The sequence below is a fragment of the Megascapheus bottae genome, chromosome X, assembly GCF_031878675.1.
Source record: "Megascapheus bottae isolate mThoBot1 chromosome X, mThoBot2.hap1, whole genome shotgun sequence".
Lineage (NCBI taxonomy): Eukaryota > Metazoa > Chordata > Mammalia > Rodentia > Geomyidae > Megascapheus > Megascapheus bottae.
Window position 1 is genome coordinate 52513185 of NC_143547.1, and position 23516 is coordinate 52536700.

Genomic DNA, 23516 nt, shown 5'->3' on the forward strand with positions numbered 1-23516 from the left:
TAAAATTACAAAGTCAACCACACAGATGTTAATACAATGTTCTAAATGGCAGTGTGTTCATTTAATGAGCTATGGAAACCCCACTGAAACTTTAAAGCAATCTATTACAAATAATATTACAACAAATAAGTATAATACTACTTTATCTCTCTATATTTAATTGAAAACCTACAAAACATATATACTACAGTGCTAGAAATAAGATTGGGTTTTGGAATGATGCAGTATGGAGGCTTGAGGACTGTGTTATAATTGGAATATATGGCTCTGTAATTCATAGGCTAAAGTTTTTTTTTTACATAAGCTGATACTATTAAAATATAGAGTTAGGATATATAGATTAGGTCCTGAAGGAAGAACATTTATGAATAAGACCAGTGCCATTATATAAAAGTCCAAATAACAGAAGTCATCCTGGGCCAGGAGTGTTGTCTAGTGGTAGAGTGCTTGCCCAGAATGTATGAAGCCCTGGGTTCAATTCTTAAGTATTACATATAAGGAAAAACTCTAAGCAGTGCTGTGGCTACAGTGATAGAGAACTAGCCTTGAGAAAGCACAAGGATAGTTCACAGGCCCTCAGTTTAAGCCCCAGGACTAGCAAAAAAGAGAAGTCATCCTTTCTATCATGAATGGTTATAGTGAGAAGCTTTATAGTAACTGACTCAGACAGCAATCAGATGAAAATATGAGGCAGAGATGAAAACATTTCTAGACTCATTGGAATTTAGCTAAAGCCTGATTGACAAAATCTATTTCAATGAAATCAGTGACTCCCACACTGACTAGACTATAATCTATTGTGACCTAGGGTGAAGCTTACAAATTTAGTGTTAAAACAATTACAATGATCCCAGAAGGTCTAGAAGACTGTTCACATGCACCAGACTCTGCTATTGAGGAGGGATCACTGAAGAAATCATGAAGCTATTGCTAAATATATGGATAAGAGGGGAAATATGCTGACCTCTCAATTTTTCATTCTTTTTATTTTAATATTCTTTTTCATTATAATTAATAGAAGGATTACATTATATTCACCAGATAGAAGGTGAATTACTTTACAAACATGGATAACCCCTTCTCATGTTTTTGTCCCCATTTTCTTCCCCTACCCCCTCCTCTCATCTTGTTTCCCCCATTCCCTATCCTATTTCAAATAAACATATATACAATATACCAGATAACAAGGTAAAATACTGTAACAATATGAGATAACCAAGGGAGAATAAAAGAGATGAGAAATAACATAGTACATTAATAACAACAATCACATATTATATGGCTTTTGTTTCCATATCCTACTAATCTCTCAAATTTTGATAACAGATTCCAGCTCACATACTCATAAAAATAGCAAATAATAAAAATCTAATTAGCTAAGGGAATTTAACCACAATTTTGACAATAAGTGGTTTATTCTGACATAAAGGAGACCCTAACTAACCAGGCTAAAAGAAAAACAGAAAAACATGGATACATAGTGAGCTGGGTCATAAGAAGCTACAAACAACACAATAAGACTCATGCCATTAGTTGAGTCAAGTCAAAACCTAAATAATTCTTGGGGAGAGAATCAAAATCCAGAGTTTAAGTAATATAACATCTGAATAATGAGGGCATACAAAGCAATAGGAAAGTATAAGTCATAGATTTTTAAAATTAAGTAATAAAAACTGACTTTAAAGCAGATCAAAACATGGATTTCATAGATAATGAATGCAAAGTAATTATTATAGATATATTTAAAATTTTTAACCATTCTTTTTTTGCCAACCTGGGGCTTGAACTCAGGGTCTGGGCAATGTCCTTGGGCTTTCTAAAGACTAGTACTCTACTACTTCACTCACAACACCAGTTCTGGCTTTTTCTGTGTAGGTGTTACAGAGGGATCAAACCCAGAGCTTTGTTCATGCTAGGGAAGCACTCTATCATTAGGCCATTCTCCCAGCCAAAGAAAGAGATTTTTTAAACAATAGCAAGAAAAAACTCACTAAAGATAAACAGGATTTTCCTGCCTCCTTCCCTTCCTTCTTTCCTTCCTCCCTTCCTCCTTTTCCCTCCCTCCCTCCTCTTTCTTTTTTGTTGTTGGTGGGGCTTGAATTTAGGGCCTGTATGCTGTCACTGAGCTCTTTTCGTTTAAGGCTAGCAATCTACCACTTTGAGCCACAGCACCGCTGTTAGTTTTCAGGAGGTTAATTTGTAATAAGCATTGCAAGGACTTTCCTGTTGGGAGCTTGCTTCCAAATGCGATCCTCAGATCTCAGCCTCCTGAGTATCTCAGATAATAGACACCAGCCACCAGTGCCCAGCTAAACTGGATCTTTCTTAATGATAAAGAATCATTCTATGACGAATTTATGATGACTACAAACTTACGTTCATAAAATTTAATGACAAATCTACAAAATGCCTGAATAAATTATAGAGTGGAATGAAGAAATAGGATCACAATAATAATATACATTTAGTTACCCATCCAAAAATATCTAACAATATAAATCAACTTGATGCACTACATCTTTATCAAAAATACAACCAAAAATAGACTATAAATCCTTCTATATTATAGATAGAATATTCCTCAATATGCTACTCAATAACTTTTAGCAGGGTTAAAAATTAAAAATTTGCCAAAAATATATGTAATTTCAAATCAAAGACAAAAGATTTGTGTGAGTTAAAGAACACACATTTTTATTTTAATTCTATTTATTTGTTTTTGCTAAAAACATTATACCAAAACATTACATTAAAAATAGTAAAAAGTAATTAACTGATAAGAGGTGAGGATGAGATGTGAGAAGGAAAAAGAATGATGAAAGCAGTGAATGATCAAGATGCATTCTAAACCTAAGTGAATATATTCAATTAAAACCACTTTGTACAACTTTATGTACATAACAAAAATTTAAAACATTTGAAAAAGTACATTTAGGTAACACATTGGGAAAATGCTAATAGTTCCCATGTCTTGTAAGTGACTTGTATTCAAAATATATGTACTATTACATAGTACTATGGACTATTAAATGTAATAATAAAAACAACCTAATTAAAATGTGCAAATACTTTGTATAGAAATTTTCTCATTAGAATATGAAGAGCTTCTAAATATCATTAGCAATCATAGAAATAAAAATCAAAATTACAATTTGACATTTTTCCACCCTGACTAAGCCAGCCATAAACAAGAAGACAGGTGTTAATGAATGTTAACAAAAATATGCAGAAATAGGACAGTCATTTCTGCATGTGGCAAAGATAAAGGTACAGGCCAATTGGAAGGGTCTACTAACTCAGTAGGTTTCACCTAGAATTATCACTCCACTTAGCAGTTCTCCTTTAAGCATATGCTTAAAAGCAATGAACACAACACTACATGTAATAAAATTATTGAGTCAAGCCCTTACATCATAAGGGAATTACATTTATAAGATAACAGAACACTTGTAGCAAGTTTCTTGGTTTTTCAATTTACCTTATTAGAAATTTAAAATATATGTTTCTAGTTTATAATAGGTATTGTATATTTATGTGATAAAATATAACTTTCACCATGCTAGCTTACACATGTTATTTTTATATAGTGGTATATAACCTTTAGTATTTGAGGTAAAATAATTTTTTCATATCACTACTTCATATTCTAGTATCAACTTGGTACAGTCTATAAACTTGTCATTTTAAATAAATAATCCAGCATTCATTCATACACATGCATTACTATTTGCATGGCTATTATATCTCATCATTGATTTTGATTGTTTTTTTTGTTTGTTTTTGTTTTGTTTTGTTTTGTTTTGCCAGTCCTTGGCTTGAGCTCAGGGCCTGAGCACTGTCCTTGGACTTTCTCAAGGCTAGAGCTCTACCACTTGAGCCTCAGCACCACTTCCGGCTTTTTTCTATGTATGTGGTACCGAGGAATCGAACCCGGGTCTTCATTCATGCTAGGCAAGCACCTTAACCACTAGGCCAAACTCCCGGCACCTGATTTTGATTGTTGTTATTTTATCACACACGTATATAATGCTTATGAACATATATATGCACAGAAACATTATCCACTGATTTTTTTAGGGAAACACGTTATAATTTATATATATATGAAACCATGTAAAATGATAGGAATGTCCACTTTACATTAAAAGCCAAATAACCTTCCCCCCCAAAAAAACCTCACACATACTGAAGGTAAATTTTAATTATAAAACAAGAATATGAACAAAATAATCTCGAGTATTTGGAAACTTACCACATTATCCACTGATTTTTTTCATGATATTTATTTCTAACAGTTGACTATATCTTATCAGTGGTTTGTGAATATTATATTTTTTCCACTTATCTAAAATACCACCTATCTTTTATTTTAGGCTTAAATTGTCTTAAGCTATTTATTCTTTCTGTTCATTCTGGGGTTTTTTGTTAAATAATTTCACTCTTGTACAGACACCATTATAAAGATTTAGTAATGTAAACCAAAAATAGTATTACAAAGATAATCAATCTGTCTAGACATTGTTGATTTATAAGCGAGATTAAAACCTTGACTTGTCAGGCTATGTTTTTTTTTAATTTAATTTTATTGTTACAGTGATGTGCAGAGGGGTTATAGTTACATATGCAAGGTAATGAGTAGGTTTTTTGTTTAACATTTTTACCCCCTCCCTTGTTTTTCTTCCACTTTTCCTTCCTCCCAACACCCTCCCACAAGTTGTAAAGTTCATTTCCAACATGTTGTGTTGTGAATACTGCTGTTGCATTGCTTTATCTTTTGTCCTTTGTCCTGATGAGGATAAACTATGTCAAAGGGACTTGGAGATAACATGTGAAAGGATCCACATAGATACTTCTTGGCATTGATAATCTATATTTTAGAGACAGAACTATCTTTCTCTGATGTAAATCATAAGAGAATTTATTGTAACAAATTAGTTTGATATTCAGGCACCAGTAATAATCATTCCAATGAGAATTCTTTAGCAATTTAGCAGAGACAAATACCTACTCATCATGAACTAGTAGTTAGAGAACACTTTAAGTCGTGACTCGATTAATGCATCTAACATTCTCAGTATATCATTAATTATGACAAGACACTGATATTCATATTGATTTAATAACAGTAATGGCATGATTTTTCATAAACTCTTAGAATCAAAGAAGATTACTGTTTGAGGAGACCCTAGAGATATGTAGACAAACTACCTACCTGATTGATGTATGGGTCTTGCCTGCAATATGCTGACAAGTGGCCATCAAGTCTATTCTTCAATCCTCTATTGAAGAGGGCTTAGATTTTTTTCATCAAGCACCCTATTATAATATTTGACAGCTATAATTGTTACACATTTTATTTCATTGAACAAAACAGCAATCTTTCTGAAACCATACACTCTTATTTTTCCCTCATGTCTGTATATTATAGAAACCAGTCACTTTCACCATGAAAGATCTTCCACTGACTATTAACTACCATTCTTCACCTCTTATCTTTACCACCACCACGCATTTCTATGATTTTATATCCTAATTTCATTAAATTATTACTAGCATTATATATTTTATAAATCTTATTTGAATGCAGATTTAGTCACTCTTCTTTGGGTATATTCTAATTTTCTCATGAAACTCTTAAAATGGGGTTTAGCATCTCAGATATGACTTGTTACATCATCATTATTTATTATTATTATTATTATATATTTTACTATTATATGCCGTTGGTTAATAAAATGCACAATTAACTTCTATGTAGCTTACAGTCAATACAATGAAGTAACTTTATTTCTGTTTGTCGTTGTATTTCTTATTCTGTATGAGAAATGTGAGACTTTGAAATTAAGTAAAAGTCCTTAAATTTATCCATATTAAAATTCCCTGTATTGGATTAAATTCATTGTGATATTCTGACATTTTTATTTTGACGTCTAGTGTATTGACTTTTGTGACTACAAACACCCTACCCAAGCAGTTAACTAATTTCTACATAATTCGATCTGTGTTTATTGGATATTACAATTTTAGTAGTAATCATACAGACTTCTTAATATGATGTTTTATTGTTGGAAAATGAAACAAAAATGGTATCACTCTAGCATATTAGGAAGGATGTAGCTATTGTTTGTTCCTGTCATTCTCAATGTACTTTATGGAAAACCGAAATATTTTTAATTCTCTGCTATTGGCAAAAGTTCCACTCCTTTCTCATATTTTCTTGATATTTTTCTTTAACAATGTCCTATTTCTTGTCTAAAATGTTCATCTTTCTACTTTACATTAATTAACTTATATTCATCCTTAAGGCCAAAATAAAGTGGTATAGATTTCAGAGTACTTCATTTGAAATATTCAGTTACCATTAATCTATTGTCCTTTTAGTTATCTAGAGCAATATTGCACATTTTATAACCTTTGAAACAAACAAGAGTTAATTATAACTACTTGGATATGTGTTTCTGTTTCAGCAGTAGTTTTTTCTTCTTTTTTTGCCAGTCCTGCGGCTTGAACTCGTGGTCTGAGCACTGTCCTTGGACTTTCTCAAGGCTAGCGATCTACCACTTGAGCCACAGAATCACTTTCAGCATATATATATATATATATATATATATATATATATATATATATATATATATATAGTATTGAGAAATTGAACCCAGGTTTTCTTGCATACTGGTCAAGCACTAAACCACTAGGCCAAACTCCCAGCCCATCAGCATTAGCTTTTAATATCCACAACAATGAAGATAAATTAGTTTCAATAGCATCAATCCTAGTAATTTTTAGAAAATAATAGTAAATTTGGTTGAGTTAAATTTAATGTAACAGAATCCAAGTGAAGGCAGTATTTTAAATGATATTAAATCAGAATAAAAGCAAATTGATATAAATTTCTTTCTGTGTTATTTTCCTTTTCATTAACTGACTTACCAGAATTATATTATCAACAAAATAGTTTTCAACTCATTATTCATTCTATCAAATGTTTTATTAAATTACTAAATATGTACATTTCAAGAGCTTAATATACAAGATCTTAGATAAAAAACCTAAATATTGAATTTCTTCTGCAGTGAACCAGCCTCATCCCAAGCATTGTATACCTGGATATCTTTTTCCTATGCCAATTGCCATTGGGCCTATTCCTCATCCCTCTTTTGTTGCAACTACAGGTAATATTTGAAATATATTTGTATACATACTGATAAGAGCTTACTTGCCACTAATTGAATATCATACTACATTCTGATCTGAATTGATTACCTGTGATTATTTTCTTTGGGCACAAAATGGATTTGGACACTTTTTTTTAATAAGTGACATTTGATGTGAGTCAAGGGAAAAAGAGACGAGAACAAAATGTTAAAATCTGGTCGAGTTTAAGCTAGATGCAAATGACTTATTTTTTTTGAGATGGGCATATGTATGAAATATTAGGAACTCCATGTTATTGGTGAGAAAACCAACACTGAAAAGACTGAAAGTAGTAGCTCTCATTTTATTATTTTTTCCAAAACCTGTATTGTTTTATTTCATTCCTCTGATTCAAAATAGTACTAAGCATCGCAACTGAAATATTTTTGGAGTAACCTGTAACTACAATATTTAGAAAGATATTCCCTAGATTTGGACTTGAAGTGGAATAATATTTCTACTAGGATTTAGTATATTCTATTTTTTTAAAAAATACCATTAATTTAATCATGTACTAGGGGTTAGGGCTAAGCCCCTTGAGGATATAAAAAATGCACAGATGATCAATTTTGTTTTACCAAATATTGTTCCATTTACATTGAATCTATATGTATAATACAACATAGTTGAAGTTATCTCTAAATTGCATGTACAACTAATGAAATATAAATGCCATGTAAATAATTATGCGGCATTTTAGAGGAATAATTGCCAAGAAAAGTAGTTGTACATGTTCAACAGAAGTACAATTTTTCTTCAAATATTTTTATCAGTACTTTTATTTGAATGTGGATATCACAGATATTGAGGGATTACTATATTTGTACAAACAAAAGATTATAGAGGATATTATCATCAAAAACAGTATGAATCTATATAATGTCAGTACCTGGACTAAAAGATTATCTGCCCTTTAGTAATCTTTTTTATTCTATACTCCTTTCCTTTTGGGGGACAGCATTTAAAGTCATATCCAAGGTATTATATTGTATCACTAAGAATTATGAAAGTAGTCAAAAATTCATATGACATGAATTTTAATAAATATATTATGAAGTACTTTCCTTTTATCAATAGACCCTAGTCTATTGGCTAAGATCTATTGACTAAAGTTAGTCTCTAGTGTATCTCACAAAATATTTCAGGTTATCATCACAATAGTAGACCCTAAATAAACTTTATGAGTGTATTAAGTTTTGTTTGTCTTTCCTGTTGGTTGTGGGGCTTGATCTCTCATCCTGGGTGCTGTCCCTGAGATATTCAGTTCAAAGCTACTACATGCCTCATCACTTCCTGTTTTCTGGAGGTTAATTGGAGATAAGTGTCTCTTGACTTTGAAATAAATTGCGATCTTCAGATCTCAGCTTCCTGAGTAGCTAGGATTACAGGTGTGAGCCACCAGCACCGGACTTTCAAACTTTGATATAAACATTTTGGCAGTACAGAGGTTTAAAATCATGGCCTTGCCCTTGGTCAACAGATGCTCTACCACTGGAGCCATGGCTTTTTTCCCTGACCATTTAGATATGGGCATCTGAGCATAGCTCTTTATATATTATTGTAACAGATGACATTAAAATATGACATGAAGTATAGAAATATATTTTACCTAATTTTTTGATTGATGTTCAAAACATACAAGATTTATGTTCAGAATTTTCTGAAAATCTTGTATCTTACTTTAATAACTATGTCCTAATTTTACAGTACTACTCAAGACTTAGGAAATTATGCTTGATTATACCAAAAATGATTTGTTTGTTTCTTTTTTTTGCCAGTTCCAGGCATGAGCTCAGGGCCTGAGCACTGCCCCTGGGTTTTTTTCTCAAGGCTAGAACCCTATCACTTGAGACACAGAACCACTTCTGGCTTTCTCTCTCTCCCTCTCTCTCTCTCTCTCTCTCTCTCTCTCTCTCTCTCTCTCTATATATATATATATATATATATATATATATATATATATATATATATATCCAAGGAATTAAACCCAGGTCTTCATGCATGCTACCACTCTACTACTAGGCCAAACTCTTGGTTCCTAACCACAAATAATTTATTTCAAATATTTTTGGAAATAAAACATTATTTTTTCATTTTAGTATAAACAGCTTCTGATGTATTCTAAGCAAGGATGGAACTACTAATGAAAATCAATGATTGTAGTTAATACTATTGAATGTTCCTAAGGATGAGCTATTGAATTCAGTAATAGATGCATAAATAGATTTTATAGTTATTTTGAAGAAATTATTTTGAAACTATCTAGAACAATATTTTTACTGTTTTTTTTTACTGTTTTCTTTGGGATAGATATCAACAAGATTTCTAGTTTCCATTTTGACAGAGGCTGTGAGGAAAGTATGCAGTTCAGACCACAGAAACATGCAAGCCTACTGACTCCTAGCATAGTGTGATTCTCTCTATTCCATTTCTTTAACAGTATAAAGATAAAAGATGCATTTCAGTTTCACTGTAATTTTAGGGTTTGAGTACTGAAAAATATAGTAAAATTTTAATATATTGATGACAATATTTAGTTCATATATATATATATATATATATATTCCAATCCTGGGCTTGAACTCAGGGCCTGAGCGCTGGCCTTGAGAAAGCTCAAGGCCAGCACTCCACTCCTTGAGCCACAGTACCACTTCCAGGTTTTCCTGTTTATGTGGTACCAAGAAATCAAACCCAGGCCTTTATGCATGCTAGGCAGGCACTCTACCACTAGGCCACTCTCCCAGCCAACATTACTTCTTGAACATTCTTCCCATGTTTTTCTCCAATTGTTTCTACCTCCACTACCTCCCAAGTTGTAAAATTCATTTCCAACATATTGTCTTGTGAATATCAGTGTTACACCGTCTCATCTTTTTTTGTCTCATTTTCTTGCTTTTCACTTTCCCTTCTTTGATTTAAATAAATAAATGTATGTACACTACACAAGGTACCAAGGCCAGGGTCAGATACAGCAACAACAGGTAATAAAATATAAGGAGGAAAATACAATGGTAAAGAGAATGTCCCTCCCAACACCTCTCCCATCACATGACATGCATAATTCTAAATAGCAAAGAAGCTGTCTTTCACCATTAAGAAAATAGCTGAAAATAGCTTTTAATATGGCTAAGTTCTACAATATCAGGTACCTTTGTGAAGCACTTGTATTGTATTGCAGTCTAGATTAAAAACTCTGAGAGAATTTGATGGTCGTGAATACATGTAAAGGAGAATATTTATTATAAATTGTCTCATGCTTAGGTCATTCCCTAAACCAAAGTAGCTCTATCAGTCTGGCAAAAAGTGAAGGAGAGGGTAACAATGTTCAACAAGAAATGTATCCCTGCCTTTCATATGTAACTCTAACCTACTGTATACTACCTTGACAATAAAATTTAATAAAAGTACATATACCTAGCTGGGCAGTAGTGTCTTACATATAAATCCTACCTACTAAGATTTGTAGAAGCAAGTTTTAAGGTCAGTCTTAGCAGAAAAGTTGGAAACTCTATCTCCAATTACCCAGCAAAAAGCCACACTAAAGGTGTGGCCCAAATGATAGTACTTAGTACTAACATGAGGCCCTGAGATTTAAGACTCAGTACCAACAAGAAACAACAACAAAAATAATCTAAGCTTCAAATTAGAATTTTTTGCCAGTCTTGGGGCTTGAACTCAGGGCCTGAGCACTGTACTTGGGCCATCTCAAGGCTAGAGCTCTACCACTTGAGACATAGCACCACCTGTGTTTTTTTTCTGTGTATGTAGCTCTTCACAGATGCTAGGCAAGTATTGTACCACTAGGCCAAGCTTTCAGCATAGCCAATTAGGATTTTTTTCTTTTCAGAAAATTGGCTTTAATAATAATAAATATAAAAATAGGCTTTTAAGGATTGTTTCTGACAAGATAGTAACTCCTGTAGATGTACCTGGCTAAGTAATGACTTTAATACAAGAAATTATAGTATAGATATAAAATGAAGCATGTGTCCACATTCAATCAGGCATTTTAGAACAGGGATTGAAAGATTGTAACCCATTCTGACTATTATAATAGTGAGAGTTCCATCATATGATGAACAGTTCAAGTAAGTGAAACTTCACATAAAGATTACAGGATATTTGATGCTTGCCCTCAAGTTCATTCACACCTATTTAACATAGGAAGTGAGTCTCTGGAAAGAGGATCAGGGACTGAATCTTGTGAGGGTTATAATATGGTCCTTAAAGGTGTAAATCTGATCATCAATTTCCAGATAAGAAGATTTAGAATTCTGATTAGAATTCTGCTTCCATATGCTAATTTGAGGAAAACTAGTAACTTGTCAAGACTGACTCAGTCCATGCTTATTGACTTTTATATCATATAGTGTTTTTTTTATTTTTAAAGGATAGAGGGATATACTAAATGCAATGAGGAAAATATACATATTTATATAATATATACAAATATATTTCTATAATATTGAATAATATAATATAAAATATAAATTTTGTATATATTCATATGTACATATATAACACTGAATGATATTCTGAAGAACTCAGGCTTCATGTTTCACTTCTGTACTGAAATAAGCAGACCATCAAAATAAATTGCTTGTGTCATTTCACAATCCAAATGATCACCATCAATGATTCATTTCATTTCGTAACCTGTGGTAATTTCATCACAGTTGTCATATAGAAACTCCAAAGCAAGGCAAAACACATATAATACTGATCTCTGTATTCCTTTGTTGTGCAGTTTCAGGAAGCTAAGAGCTAGCTCATTTTTGCATGTTTTAGAATTAACTTACATAAATGGAATATTTGGGATTGGAGGTGTGGGCTCCACTGGTAGAGTGCTAGCCAATGAGCAAAAGCATCAAGTACCAAGTTTAAGTCCCAGTCATGGACCTAAGAAAATAAAGAATGGGATATTTGTGATGGAAACTCAGTCTGTTCACAGATCTCTCTTGCACTTAACTCAGTCACTAAGAAAGGCTAGAGGAAGGAAAGGAACAATTCTAAGTTAGCAGAGTTATGGATTGTTAGGAAAAACATCAGAAATTTAAATTAAGATTGTGGCAGGTATTGGTATATGTTGTGTAAGAAGGAAAATAGGTACAAGGCTTATTAACAGAACTAGGAGTCATACATTTTGCTTTTTCACTACTGATTGTCAAATCTTGATGCTTTTTTATACACACTGGAAATTAAAGTTATAAGTTCTACAAAAATGATTTTGAGCCAACCATTTAGAGGTAGGAAGTCTGCAGCAAATAGAAAAAGCCTATGTCTGGCCTGGGAGTTTGGCCTAGTGGTTAAAGTGCTTGCCTAGCATGCATGAAGACCAGGGTTCGATTCCTCGGTACCACATACATAGAAAAAAGCTGGAAGTGGTGCTGAGGCTCAAGTGGTAGAGCTCTAGCCTGGAGAAAGTCCAAGGACAGTGCTCAGGCCCTGAGCTCAAGCCCAAGACTGGCAAAAAAAAAAGAAAAAGCCTATGTTTGTCCTTCTGAAATGGAAATTGAATGTTTGCATTGATTCAGCAAACAAACATCTGTGGTGGTTTACTGTGTGCTAGCCATTTGTATACATGGAAATGAAGAGAAATTATTCTCCCAGAATAGAACTCTCAGCTTATTGAGAATACAAAAAAAAGATAATAGACAATTATAGTCTACCACATCAGATCCTATCTAACCCAGACTGTAGTAAAAAGGCAAACAATCTGGTAAGAATTGTCACCTGTCTTGGGATTTTGAAATCTATATTATCAAATGCCAGTTGAAAATTTCATGAGAGCATTTGAAACAGTTAATAAAATAGCTATGCAGCTGGGAATTGCTTACTCATGCCAGTAATCCTAGCTACTGAGGAGGCTGAGATTTGAGGATTGTGGGTCAAAGCCAGCTAGGGCAAAAAAAAATTTAGGAGACTCTTATCTTCAAGTAACAGACAAAAAACTGAAAGTCCAGCTTTGGCTCAAGTGGTAGAGTAGGAAAAAAAGGTCTAGGCTCTGAGTTTGACTTCCAGGACTAACACAAAAAATTAGATATGAAGCTGGAAATTCAAACATATTTTGTGCTGAATATTAACTATTGGTTGTTTTCAGGATTTAGTGTTAATTTTCTACTTTTTCTTGCATACCATAAAATATTTCTGCTCATTTTTTTAGTATACAGAGGCTTCTGGACAATGTTCATTACATTTGGTGTTGGTTCTGGTTTGGCTGGAGGAGTTCTGCTAGTGTGTGGTGTACCCATTGCCAGTTCAGGCTGTTATAAAGTTGGAGGTGGTTTCCTGATGATATCAGGTAAGTTGGAGAGTTGTCACAGCACTTCCTGGGAATAAACTAAGAACTAGAAAGCTATGTATGTGTATGCATATGGCAAACAGATATGTGTATATCCCTTCACACTTTACATGGACAGAAATGATGCTGACAATAAAAGGAAAGTGGAGTGTGTTGGTAAATTGAAATTATTCCTCTTATATACATTTTGATTTAACATTTATTTTCTGATCTTATATATGTGAAACTTTAGTTGTGTTAAAGAGAAACTATATTTAACTATATTTAACAACATATGTACTTACTGGTGTCACTCTGGGTAAAAAGAACTACAGATCAGAAAAATATGTATGCGTAAAGAAGATAGTATATATAATGCCTTTGACTTATTTATAACTGGAAATAACTCTTTACACACTTCTCACCATAATATAAATGTTAACACTCTTGCTAGTGCTGATGGCTCACTTATGTAACTCTTCTGGAGAATGAGAGCCGAGGATCATAGTTGGAAACCAGCCTGAACAGGAAGAACTTGCAATTATCTCTAATTAATCAGCAAAAAGAAAAAGCCAGAAATGGAGATGTGAGTTAAATGGTAGAGCACTAGCACTGAGCAACAATGCCCAAGGACAGCACCCAGGCCCTGAGTTCAAACCCCAGATTTGTCACAAAAACAAAGAAAGGTAAACTGTATTATACTTTGCATCCATCGGTAGACAAGGCAAATTTTCTTTTTCTCTCTTTTTTTTAGTGTCAAAAATATTTATTAATTTTGGGGACCATTTATTTCATTCATCAAAAGTTTTATACGTAATGACTTAAGTAATGTTATAACTTGCTACAATGAAAACAATTATTGAGAATATATGTTTTGGGATTATTTGAATATGTAACAAACAATGCAAGCCTCAATTTCTCAATAATAACAATGGGTTCTAGTATTTTTCAGAAAGGCAAATTTTCTTTATGTGTGAACATATTTGCATTAACATTATCATTTATGCTTTAACATTATCATTTATGCCTCTGCTGGCTTTGAATCATGATCCTCAGATCTCAGCCTCCTGAGTAGCTAGGATTACAGGCATAAGCCACCGCACTCAGCTTTTAATGGAATTCTTCTCAGCTTAATTTTTGTCCATCCAACTCTTATTTTTCATTGTATGATTTCCCACATTTTTATTGGTATCAGTTAGTTGAATAAGGGTATTTCAGGTCAATATATACATACAAAAACCTTGATTAGACTCACCCTTTCCATCATTCTCCCTCAATGACATGCTACCTTACTGTAAGACCCCCGGCTCAGCGGGATGTCTTCCAGATGGAGCCCCTTCCCAAGGATCAGCGAGACCACGCAGCCGGATGCAAACAGCAAGAGGTTTATTCAGGAACACGGGCGCCCGGGGCGACAAAGTCTCCTAGAAGACTTGCGCGCCGGGGCTTGGAGAGGAGGAGTATTTATGGGTAGCAGAAGCACGGTTGCAGAAGTAGAAGCATAGTTACAGGGTAGGGATTGGTTAATTCAAATAAGGCTAGGAGTTCACTCTGGGGAGTAGTGGAATTTTCCTCTCAGCTAGAAGAGGGCTGACGTGCCTTGCAATCTGGTCACTAGATGTTTCTCATACCCTCCTCTCCCGGAATTTCCCTTATCTTATCTAAGCACACAGCCTTGGTCGTCATGACTGTGAACATCCTGCTGGCCATTTCCCAACTGCTTTCTTTACTGAGGGACTATTGTTACATGAAATGGGGGTGCTCTGGTTAATACAAATACAGCTAGGGCCCTGTTTAAAATTTTATTAGTTACATGGTTTATACATTTCTCATTCCCCCATTTTCTTATGGTTACTTGAATGGAATCTTTCATTCAATAAAGACCGTTTCCCTATCTTTAATTTGCTGATATTGCTGGGTAAGCACTAAAGCCTGAACCACCGATAGCCTGTCTTTTACAAATTGGACTAGTCTATTGAGAATGCAGGGGCCAAAGGTGAGAATTAAAATGAGTACAATGAGCGGCCCTGCTATGGTGGACAGGAGGGTTGCAAACCAAGGGGATTGATTAAACCAGCTCTCAAACCATCCTTGTTGGGAGTGGAACTCTTTTCCTCTTTCTGCTAGCCGTTCTCTAAGTTTGCTCATGGTTAAACAAAAGAAAATTACAACCGAGAAAGTCTTATCTTTAAAGGGTTTGGGGTGCATTGCAGCTTCCATTCTGGGGTCTGGTCGATGGAATTGTCCTGATCCTGATGAGCTGCTTTCACGTGGGAGGCGTGGACCCAGGCAGCGACCCCGTCTACCTTGAGAGCAGTAGGAGTTGTCAGCAGGACGGTGTATGGTCCTTTCCAGCGAGGCTCCAAGTTCTTAGTCTGGTGCCTTCGCACCCACACAGAGTCACCAATTTGGAATGGATGTGGGACAATGGGCTTGTCCTGCTGCTCCCGATACGCTGCCGCCAAGGGTTTCCAGACTTCCTTCTGCACTATTTGAAGAGCCTGGGAAAAATTTTTTCCAGTAGTTTCTTGGTTACTACTTTGGCTGTTTTATGCTTGGTGGGGTATGCTTCCACCCATCCAGAGAAGGTGTCTATGAATACTAGAAGATATTTGTAGCCATATTGTCCAGGTTTAATTTCTGTAAAGTCAATTTCCCAATGAACACCTGGGCGGTGTCCTCTCACTCTGGTTCCAAGTCCAATTTTAGTCCGTCCTGCATTTACCCGAGCACATGCAGAGCATTGATTGGCCACTCGCTGTAGGGCTTCATCCTTTCCCAGGAGATAGCCAGAATTTTCTTCCCGGTCTAAGAGGGTTTTCATTTTATTTTTACTTAAGTGTGTGAGGGTATGCAAGTTAGTTATAAGTTCAAGAGTCTACCTTTTGGGCCATACTGTTTTTCCATTAAAAATTCATAGTTTCTGCTTGGAATTATAGGCCGCCCCCATTTTCTTAAGGCACTCAATGTCCTCCGGGCTATACGGGAGTGGGGGAAGACTGCTGGGCGATTTCTCTGCCATTGGGAGGATTCGTGCTGGTGGGGTTTCCTGTGACGCTGCCTCCCGGGCTGCCCTGTCAGCTAGGCGGTTGCCTCGTGCCTCCAGTGACTCTCCCTTCTGGTGGCCAGGACAATGGATAATGCTTAGTCTCTTGGGCAAGAATAATGCAGTCAATAAGGCTATAATTTCAGTCTTATTCTTAATGTCCTTTCCTTTCGATGTCAATAGGCCCCTTCTTCTATAGATTTCCCCATGTATATGGGCGGTTGCAAAGGCATACCGGCTGTCTGTGTAGACGTTAAGTTTCTTACCTTCTGCCATTTGGAGGGCCTTGGTTAGGGCAATAAGTTCCGCTTTCTGGGCCGATGTTCCCGGGGGCAGTCCTCCAGCCCAAATTACCTCAGTCTCCGTGGTAACAGCTGCCCCTGCCTTCCGCTCTCCATTTTCCAGAAAGCTACTGCCATCCGTGAACCAGGTGAGCTCAGCATCCTGAAGGGGGTGGTCTGTCAAATCAGGTCGGGTCCCATCACCAAGAGTTTAGTTCCAGTCCTCTCAGGAAACAACTGTGAGGTGGTGGTTGAATCCGGCAGCACAGCAGTTCCAATGGAATGTCACACCTCCTGCTGGGTCGCCTGCAAAATTTCTAAAGAAGCTTAACCTAACGCCTGACTTTGGTGAATTCTCCCAATGCTTTCCTAGTTGCTTTACCTGAGCACACTCATTTTTGCAGGCTGGCACCCACTGGTTTTTAAGACAGTATAGGGTTGAAAATCCAAAGTAATACCAGGGTGGCAACATTTAGTAACCAGATTGAACAAGGCTAGGACTCTCTAGACAGGCACAGAAGACTCGAAACTGTAGCCATTCCCCACAAGTGCAGTCTCCACTCTTGCACATTTGTTACTACTATTTTTTCCATGCCTCTAACTTATGCTGTCTTAATTTTTAAGAAACAACTTTTTGGTCCCTTTATCTAAAGAGGACTGATGGGCGACGATCCATCTTCTATAATTTCTTCAGGCTGACTCAGGGGCGTTGTCTCTATACCTAGCCAGGGACCCTAAAAACTTAGCCTATTTTACCAAGAGGTTGCCAAGATTACATATCAGGTGTGATATTCTACTCCAAATTGGAGGTCATGTAAAGCATTTAACAATTGCACAAACTTTTTCTTTGGCTGCAACAGTGTAGCTTACTTAGCACCCATTTGCAAAGGCATTTTCCTGATTGTCTGGGGAACTTAATCCCTGCGACTCTAACTATGCTTCAGTTGCCAGATCTAAACAGATAATAGGGACGCAAGCCTCACATCCACCCTGAATTTGTGGCTGGTGTCAAATCAAACTTCACTCAGTTAGGACTTTAAACTATCCTCTATCACAGATGATTGACAAGTTCCTGCCCAGTTATGAAAGGCATGGGCATTAGTAAGGCATACTTACAAACTATTTTATGACCTCCCGGCTCTGATTAATTTTGAATGGCCAAGCACAAGTGACTCTAGGATCTGACACCATCTCTGCCATCCAAGCTGTGGCCTACTGCATCTGGAGGCTTCATTGTCCCAGTAGTGTCTCTCCACGCAGGAATAAATGTCCCTTTGGCATTTCACTTTGTTGGTTGCTGGACTTGAACTCAGGGTCTGGGTGCTGTCTCTCAGCTCTCCAGCTCAAGGCTAGCACCCTGCCACTTTTAAGTCCCAAACACAGGGCCTGAGTGCCGTTCCTCAGCTCTGCAGCTCAAGGCTGGCACTCTGCCACTGTGAGTCCCCAGCCTGGTGCTTGAGTGCTGTCCCCCAGCTTTTCAGCTCAGAGCTAGCACTCTGCCACTTCAAGCTCCAAAGCAACTCTCAATAGCACTCTGACAGATTAGACACCACAGTCTCACAGGGACTTTGCTTTTCCCGGGCTGGCTCAAAACTGCGGCTTTCAGATCAGTGAGTCCTACAAAGGCCACTTTACTACAATTAGAAGCAACAAGGTGGTCAACTCAGAAATAGTCTCTAAGCATGATCTTACCTGGAACTTGGTGAGGGCCAAATTTACATCTGAATGAGGATCTGCTGTCCTTCTCCATGGGCCTGCTGCAGATTGCTATAGAGTAACTTACAAGAATAAGCTGAAATAGCAATTAAGCAACCATTTTGGTAGTCCTGATTTTTCTTGTTTTCTTTTTTCCTTGAAACAAACATTTAGGACAACTTCAATTTCAAACTTTGTTCAGAAATCCATTTCCAATGTTCTTTAAAACTTTTACTGATATTTGCTTAAATAATTAATACTTTAGCCTTTATTTGCATTTGAAAAATTTTTAAGGGCTCAAGGAACTCCCTTTGCCCCCAGACCCCCTAGGGGTCAAGGCACTCCCTTTGCTTCCAGGTTTCATTTTTGGAGAGGCATTTTTTTTCCTGCAGCTTAGGTTACTGCCTAAAACTCCAGCAACAGTTTAAACTCAAATAAGTTTTTTTCCTCAATGCAAGAACTGTAAACATCATCAGTGCACCAAAAGTCTAAATCTGGACTTAGTTTCCTTCTTTTTCTAAAATACGTCCAATTGCAACCCAGTAACATGAACCCAAATCATACAGAGATAAACTTTTAAATATTCATTCCTTTTAAAATACTAATTATATTACTCAGATTTTACCATCAGATTTTCAGTGTTAGTCTGCAAAGAAAAAGAGCGAAGATGTGGATCTCAGTCCACCTGACCAGGTTAAGTGAACAGCCTTCATTCCAGCTTTTTTACCCAGAGCTGCACCTTTGCCAGTTCACCTCTCACCCCCAAAGATGGTCACACAGGACTATCCTAAGTTTTCCCATCCTTTCTCTTAGCATTCGATTACCTAGACAGTTTTGAAAGATAGGTAAAGTCTCTGACATTAATAAATAAATTTACATTTTAATTCCTAATATTTATTTCCAAATTTTAACTTAAGGAAATAGATTCCAAATTCCCTAATACCTCTGGGTTAAACAGGATACAATGTTTACAATGTAAACAGCTCTATGCATTTCAATATCAGATTATTTTTAATGCAAATTTCATTTAGAAAATATTTTTTTCTACTTTAGAAAAATACTTTTTACCAGTTTCTCTTTAAAACAATGCAATAACCCTTTGAGACATTGTAAAACATTTTAACCTAATAATTTTCTTGAAGTTTAGACTTAGATTTACCCAATTGCCTTTTTTTATTTCAAGTATAAATTTATTCATTGTTTTATACAGTATTCTGATAATTTAACCTTGAACATGTTCACTCACTCATTCACACACATTCATACTCAAAGATCTTAAAGCGCGCAAAATTAATATCGGCCGTTCAATTTCTGGAAGTTTGTATCGAGAGAGCTTTGCCAATTTTACTCTTGCAGGTGAGAACCAGGTTTAAAACAAAACTTTTTACAAGGCAACTTAGCTGTGATTTATTTTTCCAGGGCTTGTTACAACTGCCCAGAAACACACACACAAAAATTGCAAGGATCCATATTTAAGACTGGTACCAATTTTGAAAACAAAACCAGACAACAAAAAAACACCTCACAAAACAAGACAGGAGCAGAGACCTTTAAGTACCCCAAATTTTGATGGCATGCATGGTAGCAGTCGCAGACTGTCCCATGTTAGTATTCAGTCCAAGTCCAAGTCCCGTCACAACAAACACAAGAATTAAACAAACACTAAACGAGAGACACTTCGCAGCGCGGCTTCGGTGCAAAACCGAAAGGGGACGGGCGTTCGGGGGGGAGCTCGGAGTCTCCCCTATCAGATGGACTAGAGAGTCCTCAGACCGGGGGGAAGCCCCGAAAACAGATGGACTAGAGAGTCCTCAGACCGGGGCGAAGCCCCGAAAACAGATACCAGATGGGTCAGAAATCTGACCCCAGATGCCTCCGGGACGTCTCCCGGGGCTGCGGTCGGGAGTCCGAGCTCGTCAGCTCCTCCACGGGTCCGCCAGAATACAGATTGACACGGCCGAGTCACAGATTCGCTGGCGCTCTTAACATAAGACAAGGCAGACAAAAGACAGTACAGTTTGCTGGCCAGCTTACCTCCCGGAGGTGGGTCGGTGGTCCCTGGGTGGGGGGTCTCCTATCCCGGATGAGCCCCCAGATGTAAGACCCCCGGCTCAGCGGGATGTCTTCCAGATGGAGCCCCTTCCCAAGGATTAGCGAGACCACGCAGCCGGATGCAAACAGCAAGAGGTTTATTCAGGAACACGGGCGCCCGGGGCGACAAAGTCTCCTAGAAGACTTGCGCGCCGGGGCTTGGGGAGGAGGAGTATTTATGGGTAGCAGAAGCACGGTTACAGAAGTAGAAGCATAGTTACAGGGTAGGGATTGGTTAATTCAAATAAGGCTAGGAGTTCACTCTGGGGAGTAGTGGAATTTTCCTCTCAGCTAGAAGAGGGCTGACGTGCCTTGCAATCTGGTCACTAGATGTTTCTCATACCCTCCTCTCCCGGAATTTCCCTTATCTTATCTAAGCACACAGCCTTGGTCGTCATGACTGTGAACATCCTGCTGGCCATTTCCCAACTACTTTCTTTACTGAGGGACTATTGTTACATGAAATGGGGGTGCTCTGGTTAATACAAATACAGCTAGGGCCCTGTTTAAAATTTTATTAGTTACATGGTTTATACATTTCTCACTTACCAAAGCAATCTCAACAAGCATTATCATTCCATTTACTCATCTTGTCTCCTCCTTCTAATGCCCACAGCAGGATAGGACCTGTTTCACCTCCCAAATACTCATTTTTAAATCAAAGTGCGTGGGAATTTTTCAAAGAGGCTTCCCTTTTGTGTTTCACGTATGCACAGTCAGTGTTTTAATCAGGTTGACTCCTTTGCCAGTACTCCACCTTGTGTTATTCAATAGCTTTCCGCGAGTTTTGCTTGGCTCATCATTTTGTTTGTTAAACACAGAAAAATAGTCCAGGGAGCCGGGGTAGGGAGGTAACCTTGAGCTTAAGAGCTCAGGAACTGAGGGGCCGGGAGTTTGGCCTAGTGGTTAAAGTGCTTGCCTAGCATGCACGAAGACCCGGGTTCAATTCCTTGGTACCACATACATACAGAAAAGCCGGAAGTGGTGCTGAGGCTCAAGTGGTAGAGTGCCAGCCTTGAGAAAGTCCAAGGACAGTGCTCAAGCCCTGAGCCCAAGCCCAGGACTGGCAAAAAAAAAAAAAAAAAAAAAAAGAGCTCAGGAACGCTCCCAGACCCAGAGTTCAAGCCCCAAGACCAAAAAAAAAAAAAAAATAGCTCGGGGTAAGAAAGTCAAGGTCACCTACTAACTCACAATCTAGAGATAAGCAATTTCATTATCCAGAGGTATTTGTTGAATAGTAACCCAATATACATATTAATTTCATTTAACAAATTGATATATCTATTAATAGTCACATATCCTTGAAAAACTAAATCTTATTAATATCTATGTTAATCTTACTAACATGTTTAATATCTGCAGTGCATCGTACCATATATTTCTATTACAACTCATTTTGATATTAGTTTATTGTTGAGAATTTCATTAGTTTCTGTTTCTTTCTCTCTCTCTCTCTTTTTTGGTGTTCAACAGGATCTCACATTTATTGGGAAATGATTAATGGTAAAAAAAAATGCTCTTTCCTCGTTGGCTGAACAAGAAACTAAAAGAACATTCACTACACATTTTACAATATTTTTCTCTTCCAAAATGCATTTCTGAAAATGAGATTTTACTACTGTTCTTAGGTTTGAAATCAAATTATTCCTGACTTCATCAGTATAATGTACAAGAAGAGAACATTTCTTTGGACTCCTAGTACCATTTCTTAATATTATACATTTTACAGTAATATTTCATGAAAAATGTGATTACTAAGCACTACTCTATCTACAGCACTGTGCAAACTATGGGTAAATGTTGTTGAACAACTCAGGCCTGGTCTCTGCTGCATGGAATTTATATTCTAATAAGAAGTTAGAAAAAATAAGTAAAGAAATGTTTGCAATTAAAATGCATGATGAGTCCTATGAAGAGAAATTTAGTAGGCTAATAAAGAGCAAAGATACAGATGAGGTGGGTGGGGAAGGTATTTAGGAAGAGATAATATTTACATATTTACTCAAGTTTTAAGAAGCATCAAAGTATTGGAACGATGTGTATGTTTGTGTGTATACTTATGGAAAAGTCAAGAGCAGAACAATTAGTGTGTAGAAATTTAAAGAAAAAGCAGAGCTACACAAAGACACTAAAGTGATGATGAGCTTATAAATTAGAGAAATTAAAAGGCATCTAATGTAGATGGACCTTAGGCATATATTGGAGGAGTAGGATGAAATACTGTTCATGAGGTCAGGAAAATCTAGGTCAAGTGAAATTTTACATAGTTCATAGTCATGATCTTGTATTTTTACCTAGTTTCCTGAAAAAAAACAGAACATTTCAAGTCTAAAGAACATAATTTGATTCATTTTGTAAAATTTCTGTTGCTTCTTCCTGCTTTGGGATGAAATAGTCAGAGAGAAAAAACAGATAAACCATGAGAATGTTCTAAAAGTTAATTTCATATGCTAGGCAATGGCACTGGAGTAGGATGGGTGTAAATTTATTTGTGAACATTGTAACTCATATATACACGTGCATGTAAGAAAATTAATAGGAGTTTTGAGCTATTGAGGAAAGAAGAGAGGAAACAAGCATAAAGCAATACAAATTTTTGTGTATCTTACTGATTTTATTTTAAAATATCTGTTAATAGAAATGTATCTGTGTAGGTTCTTCTATAGGCTGCTAAGTTATCTCACATGTATAATATATATGTTTATATTTTATGTTGTATATAACTTGTTGTCCCAAAATGGGTCTATTTTCCGAATCTTGGAATTTATAACATTTTTTAATGTTATGTCAGTCGTGGGACTTGAACTCAGGGGCTGAGTGCTGTCCCTGAGCTCTTCAGCCCAATGGTAGTCCTCTACTACTTTGAACCATAGTGCCACTTCCAGTTTTCTAGTGGTTGGAGCTGAGTCTCATGGACCTTATTGTCCAG

General features: G+C 36.4%; 1 protein-coding gene across 1 annotated transcript in view; it reads left to right on the forward strand.

The window, feature by feature from the left end:
* Positions 1-23516, forward strand: part of LOC150041097 (transmembrane protein 182-like) — a 53171-nt gene that overhangs the window by 14707 nt on the left and 14948 nt on the right. Inside the window, exons 3-4 of the mRNA XM_090327129.1 lie at positions 7074-7172; positions 13358-13495. Of these exons, the coding sequence (XP_090183255.1) occupies positions 7074-7172; positions 13358-13495 (237 nt within the window). The remainder of the gene's footprint in view (positions 1-7073; positions 7173-13357; positions 13496-23516) is intronic.